Here is a 6,784-nt window from a genome sequence, read left to right as displayed (position 1 = left end):
AAAAAAAAAAAAAAAAAAAAAAAAATATATATATATATATATATATATATCAGGCATCATCATCTTAAGGTATAGTCATCCCTTGGTCTCCACAGGGATTGGTTCCAGGACCCTCATGGATATCAAAATCAAAGGATGCTCAAGTCCCTTGTATAAAATGGTGTAATATTTGCACATAACCTAGGCACCTCCTCCTGTATACTTTAAATTAGCTCTAGATTATTTATAATACCTAATTCAACGTAAATGCTTTGTCAGTAGTTGCTAGCACACAGCAAATTCAAGTTTTGCTTTTTGGAACTTTATGGATTTTTTTTTTTTTCTTAAATCTGTGGTTGGTTGAATCCACAGATGTGGAACCCACGGATACAGAGGGCCAACTGTAGTTTCAAGCCCTTTACTTGTCTCAATAATAAGATCTTTGTCTAAAACACAGTCACAGGCCTTGTCTTGTCAATGAGTTTCTTCACTGCAATTGACTAGAACGTAAGCGTAAGGAAGGCACAGCTGCCAGTTTGCAGCTGTAACCCCAGTGTGCAGCAGTGTCGCAAGAAATGCATGAATGACTGCACGGATGGATAGATGGACAAGCAAAACGTTTTGAGGTGTGGCTAAAAAAAGACAACAGTTCTCTTGGAACCTTGGCAACTCACACGGAAGGCAGTTATTCCTCAGGAGATTATTCCAGTGGTTTTGATGACGTCTATGGAATACGTGCACAGTCTCTTATGGGGGTGACCGTAAAAGTGAAGATGCTTTCTTTGATATGTACGTTCTGGTATATATTTTAAAATTATGCTTCGGCACTAGCAAAGTTACGTGGGGCAAGACATGTAGCTCCTCACATACAAATCAGAGAGCCTACGAGTACCGCCTATAGAATGAGACACCCACCCCTGAGTCCTAACTCCACCTCTGCTATTCTCTCTGTGAGACTTCACCTCTCTGAGCCTTGGTTTCCTCATCTGCACCTTGGGAGAGCGGGACCTACCACATTGCAGTGTTGGCAGGACTCAAGAAGATTCCCATACTTTCAGGGTTTAGCAAGGCGCTCAGTAAGCGGGACCTACTGGGATGTCTCTGAGAGCTCCCGCCGACCCTGAGCCACACAGAGTGTGAGGCCTGCTAGAACCTGACCAGTTGGAGAAGAAAAGCCTGAACGAGAATGAGCCTACCTCCCACTTGCATCCCACATGCCGGGTGGATGATTTTCCAGGGGGCATCCAAGGTACCTTGGTTTTCACCCGGACACTCCGCCGCACATTCACGGTGTCCCCTTTCATTCCGCGCTTATGAGATTTCTGTGGAAAGGGACAAACCCAGGGTCACTTCCCCACGCAGCTGGCCGTGGCATCACTCTGGTGGCATCCGCTTCCAACTCTGCTGGGGAGCCGCTTCTGACTAAGGCTACTGCTGCCACTTCCAGGTGACCGTCCTACCTTCCAACCAGGCAACTGAGCTCTGAAAGCGAATGTGTCTGTCTCTCAAATCTCTGGAGTTAGAAGTGTGAGGAGGCCCAGCTGGGAGGTGTCGCCTTGCTCCACAGCCTTGGCCTTGCCCCCCTGGCATGCTCCTACCTGGCTGTTGGTCGCTGATGCTTTCGGGAGTTTTTTTATGTGGACATGGACAGGGGTGTTCTCATCCACGTGAACATGTAAGGGGGGAGTTGAAGAGCGGTCCTTCATGGTTCGCTTCTGGCAGGTGGGGGAGGACAACACAAAAAAGGTTGATCTGTGGATGAGTAAACTGGGCGTGAAAAACCGAGCTCACAGCCTCTGGGGGCCACTGAAAGCCTAGCCACCAAGCGAGCAGGACAGCAACCAGCGCTACTGGCATGCGGGCAGGAAGCAAGGCGGGCGTGCCATTCAGCAGGCTCCTGCAGAGATCCCAGCTGTAGACCACCGGGGAGACACAGGTCTGTTCAAGAGAAGGGTCTGTGAGACCCACAAGTTCTACAAAAGAGCCCAAACCCAGGCCCCGGGGTCCTCAGAGCTGCATCTCTTTCCGAGCCTGCGGGAATGCACAGCTCCTCCTCATTCAGCACAGCACAGATGGAAAGGTGAGTCCTCCTACACCGGAATCTGAATGGGGCATGCGGATTAGCACGGGACATGCACAGAACAGTTACGGTGCAAAATACTTCAAGCAGCAGGTAGATAAAGGACGGTGAAGACAGAAAGCTGGAGGAAATGCCGAGATGAGAAGGTTGTATGGATTCTAAAGGCCACTTAAGCAGGGCTGAACACATACCCCTCGCCGACCTCGCCTACCACCAGCTCCTGTCAATCCCCATTCTTTTTTTTTTTTTTTTTTTTTTTACTTTTTTCTTTTTTCCTTCTTGTCTTTTTTTTTGGAAATTCTGTTTTCAGATTTTTGAAGTTTGTCTGGAAGGATTAGGTTAACACAACCTCCTCACACCCGGCAGCCTTGCCACAGGCAAAACCAAATCCAATCAATCAGCAGGCTATGCACGAAGGCACTTAACAGAGCACCTGGCCACCGGGCTGCCAGCAGAAGCGTTTCTTCTGGCGGGGCCACAGACCACGGGGCTGCTCCGCGCGCATGCCACCTACCGTCACAGTCACACTGGGTGAGCCACAAGGTGTCCTCAAGACCTTTTTCTGCTTGAGACTCGTTACTCTGTTCTTCTCACACGATGGAAACCTGTACCCAGGCACAAGAAGCAGATTATAAGCAGAAAACTAGGGCTCTTCTATTTCTTAGATCTCCCGAAGTTATATACTACATATGGTGTCTAACGAGTCCACGGCTAGGAGAACCAGTGTGGAATCATTTGGCTCCCTGTACACAAGCACCAAGCTCTCATGGTGTGCCTGGCAGGGGGATGGAAGCAGGGGGTGATGGGCATTCGCAGGGCTGGCCTTTTAACCTGCCATCGCATCACACGTATTGTGACCTTTTACTGAAAAGCCCAGCTGTCACCCTGTCTGTCAGGAGACAAAAAAAGCAGGCAGCATGTGGGCAACAGCCAACATGCTAGTCTGGCCAAGGGCGAAAGTGCCCAGGACACTGGCTGGAGCAATGCTCAGTGAATGACTGCCATGAAAAGACAGAGGCATAAGCTCAGGAACAAGGTCTCTGTGACTCAGTTTCATAAAATTAATAGTTAAATATTCAAATAAGAGGATGAAAAATGACCATTTCCCAAAATATTCCATTTGCTACCCTTTAAGCACCTAAGAGGCAGGGTTATTTTTGCTTTTATGGATTTTTTTTTTAACATCACGTGTAATTCATCTTATACATAAACAGCCCCATCACCAAATTTGCAAATAAAGCAAAAGTTTAATCTCCAAAATCTGGCAGCAGTCAATCCAAGAATTCCAGGATGGGAAGGGACTTGGAAAGTACATTTGATCCACCCCACTGCCTGACGACAGCCCCCAAAATATGACCTTGCCCTCGCCCTCCATTATTTTGGAAAAAATAATGCAACATAAAAATTCTTTAGCACTTTAGCATACATTTTGCTGTATGTATATCACACCTTGATATAAAAGAAAAAAAATTTTTGAGTCCTACTAATCATTTAGCCAAGGAATACCAAATCTGTGCAGGTGGGTTTTTTTTTTCCCTCCTCACTTAGAACATTTCTGTTTACTTGAAGCCAATAGATTTGGGAAAGCTCTCACCCTCGGCGGGTTTTCCATCAAACTACCTGGATTCCACCAACATCTGACTAACTGCCGCGTCCACCTCTTACGTTGTTGTTATTTATTTACACCTAACCTTCTTTCAAAAAGGATCTGAACCTAGTACTCCAATGACAACGATGGTGATCCTATTTGCTACCAGGAACTGGGGCACCTGAGGAAGGAGGGCCAGAGGGAGGCAGAACTGGGATTACATGCGTGCATTTTCCTCTTTCCTCTTAAAAATTATTTTTAAATGTTTTGGTCCAGGCTTTCAGTACACAGAACAGAGAGCTGAAAAGAGGATCCTCCAGTGAGCCTGGCCTGGGAGCCCCTGCCCACTTTTCCCTGCCCTATGGCGGAGGCGCCCCCCACAATGGCAGTACCTGGGGGAGCCGCCTGAGGATGACGCAGACATGGTTAGGCATCAAAGCCGCAAAGATGGGCAATTGGGTCAGCAGGCTCTGCTCAAGGGGACCCAGAGGGGCGTGTCAGTGAGAATCTCAGGGGCCGGGCATCAAACGTCCTGAGGGGAGGAGAGTGTAAGCTTTGGGGGTGACAGTTGGATGAAAACTTGGGAGGTGCTCCTCTGCTGTCCAAGTCGCACAGCAACTGACTGTCCTGCCAAAGTGGGGGGAGATAGGAGAGGCTGAGCGACCCGGTGGGCGGGGCGGTGAGAGCTCCCCTCCCCAGGGAGGGCCAGGGGGCGGAACTTCGAAGTAAAGGACCACCACACCCAGGCCCCAAGCGGGAGGGAAGGTGGGTGGCCACCAGGGGGGAAACCTGAGAGGCTGGCTCGCGTGCGAAGCGGGCGGGAGAGAACCGCTAGGCTCCAAGTGGGCCCCAAAGGGCCGGAACCGGCGTAGGCAGCGGGAGGGATATTCGGGGCGGAGCCAGGGCAACTGTCTCCTAGGAGAAGGGCGTTCCCGGCAAAATAGACACCCGAGAAGACCAATAGTATTTGAAGGAGGAAGGAGCGGAGGCTGCAGGGGGAAAGGGGCGCTAAGCAGCGAGTGGGTGCCCCGACGGCAAAGGGAAAATCCTCCAGGGCGAAGCAGCGGCCGCTGAGATTTAGTATCCGAGTTAGAGCGGGTTCGACATCGGGTCGTGCAGGGAGCGCGGCGGGAGAACCGGGAGGCCCGCTGGACAGGTGAACCCACCCAACGGGGTAGGGCGGCCCGGAGGCGGTCCCCGGGGACTGCGCTGCCTACGAGGAGCCGGCAAATAACTGCCGGGCCGAGGCCCTCAGGGAGGGCGAGGCGGACGGGGCGACGCCCACCAGCGGGCAAGAGGGCGCGGGGCCTGTCTCTGTCGGCGGAAAGAAGGGACGACCACCCACCAGCGGGCAGGAGGGGACCAGTTTCTGCCCATAGAGAGAAGGCCGAAGCCCGGAGGGAGCAGAACCCTGCCGGTGGTCAGGTGAGGAAAGGCCCGCCCGTTAGCGGGAGTCACGGCTGCGCCCCGAAACGCCTCCTTATGAAGTCGTTGAAGTCGGAGACCAGGGTCTTGCTATGGAGACGCCGCGGCGGATTCAACCCAGCTCTGGCAGCGACTCCTCCCCGCTCTCTCCTCCTTTTCCGACAACCGGTCCGCAGGTCGCCCATTGGCCAGTTCAAACCCCCCCGGGAGCCTCTCGGGTGTCGCCATTTAGGCCCAGCCCCTGGCGTCACAGAGATGCCCCGCCCCACCAGAAGCTCCACCCCCTTCCGGGCCACGCGTAGCGTCGCCAGGGAGACGCGCGACGCCACTGACGGGCCTGGCCCGGGCTTGCCTCGCCGGTCAAGACGAGCTTTACCCCCTCCGCCATCTTTACCCTGCCTTCAGCCCTCATCGGTTCCCCTAACTCAGAGGAGCGCCCAACTTCTAGCCTACTCCCTCTGATTCATATTAGGCCACTGGGCTCAGGGGTCAGGAAACATGTTACTGTCCGGAGCTGCGCGCTGCTTCTGGAAATACAGCCCTGTCTCTCCTCCCCTGTTGGTGCAGAGATGGAGCCCGCTTCTGCACACCACCCAGACTCTCTCCCCCTCCCACATCGCCTGTCTTTGTCCAGGGGGGAGGAAGGGTCCGCGTTCCCCTTGCTCCTCACTGCCCTCCTGCACACTGTATGCTGCTGTGTGTACACACCTACTCCGTTGAAGTTCTCGCTGAGTCTCCATCTTCTCAACTATGCTTCACTGTCAGCCAATCATGGGGGGCTGTCACGTGACTCACGCAGCCGCCCTGGATTCTGGGAGACTTTAACGTCCTCAGGGCCATCCTGGCCTCAGTTCCTTGACATCCTCACCTCCATGACCTTCTCTCCACCTCAGCCATGTACTCCCAGGGTCACACAACTGGTCCACCTGAAATCTTAAGTTCCAGCTCCCCCCTCTCCAAACAGAACTCATTCTTTTGCCTTCCCGCCTACTGTCTAATGCTTATGGCGTTCATTCCTCAGTGTTAGGGAGCCCTCCACTCCCTTGCCCCGTTCATTTTCTCCCTGTTGAAGAAATGATGGATCCCCAATCCTTATTGTAATCCAACCACTTGAGTCTCTGCAAAGATCAAATGCACAAATCATTTCCTCCACCCTCAGCTGAGCCCTCACCACTGCCCAGCAGTGGTTTAATTTATCCCTGGACCCCCTCCGCCTCCCCACGTTGGCTTTTTATTTATCTGTCTATCTATCTATTTATTTATGTATTTTTGGCTGAGTTGGGTCTTTGTTGCTGTGTGCGGGCTTTCTCTGCGGTGAGTGGGGGCTGCTCTTCGTTGTGGTGCGTGGGCTTCTCATTGCAGTGGCTTCTCTTGTTGCGGAGCACGGGCTCGAGGCGCAAAGGCTTCAGTAGTTGTGGCTCGTGGGTTGTAGAGCGCAGGCTCAGTAGTTGTGGCGCACGGGCTTAGTTGCTCTGCGGCATGTGGGATCTTCCCGGACCAGGGCTCGAACCTGTGTCCGCTTCATTGGCAGACGGATTCTTAACCACTGCGCCACCAGGGAAGCCCGCCACGTTGGCTTTTCCAAATCTTTGCCTCTTCCCCATCCCATATGACAACTCTCCTTTTTCATAGAGAAACATAAATTCATCCAGTGGAATTCTCTCCACCTTCTCCCACCTTCCCCCACCTTATCCCACCTTTCCCCACCTTAT

At 52.5% G+C, this 6,784-nt stretch overlaps 1 protein-coding gene across 6 annotated transcripts in view; it reads right to left on the bottom strand.

The window, feature by feature from the left end:
* Positions 1–6,005, bottom strand: part of ODF2 (outer dense fiber of sperm tails 2) — a 31,554-nt gene extending 25,549 nt beyond the window's left edge. Inside the window, exons 1-5 of one of the 6 annotated variants that reach the window (XM_024762586.1) lie at positions 5,106–6,005; positions 3,814–3,828; positions 2,574–2,664; positions 1,578–1,694; positions 1,233–1,301 (exon numbers count right to left, since the gene is read on the bottom strand). In XM_024762586.1, the coding sequence (XP_024618354.1) occupies positions 1,233–1,301; positions 1,578–1,694; positions 2,574–2,664; positions 3,814–3,828; positions 5,106–5,257 (444 nt within the window). In that variant the 5' untranslated portion in view covers positions 5,258–6,005. Of the gene's footprint in view, positions 1–1,175; positions 1,302–1,577; positions 1,732–2,573; positions 2,665–3,813; positions 3,829–4,039; positions 4,513–5,105 lie in introns of those variants that run through there. The other 5 variants (XM_024762581.1, XM_024762582.1, XM_024762584.1 and 2 more) reach the window with 5 other exon arrangements.
* Positions 6,006–6,784: the final 779 nt, after the last annotated feature.

Source organism: Neophocaena asiaeorientalis, unplaced genomic scaffold, assembly GCF_003031525.2.
Source record: "Neophocaena asiaeorientalis asiaeorientalis breed wild unplaced genomic scaffold, Neophocaena_asiaeorientalis_V1.1 scaffold78, whole genome shotgun sequence".
In the NCBI taxonomy this organism is placed as follows: Eukaryota; Metazoa; Chordata; class Mammalia; order Artiodactyla; family Phocoenidae; genus Neophocaena; species Neophocaena asiaeorientalis.
Note: the sequence above shows the minus strand (reverse complement) of the source record. Positions and strands in the feature narration are given on the sequence as shown.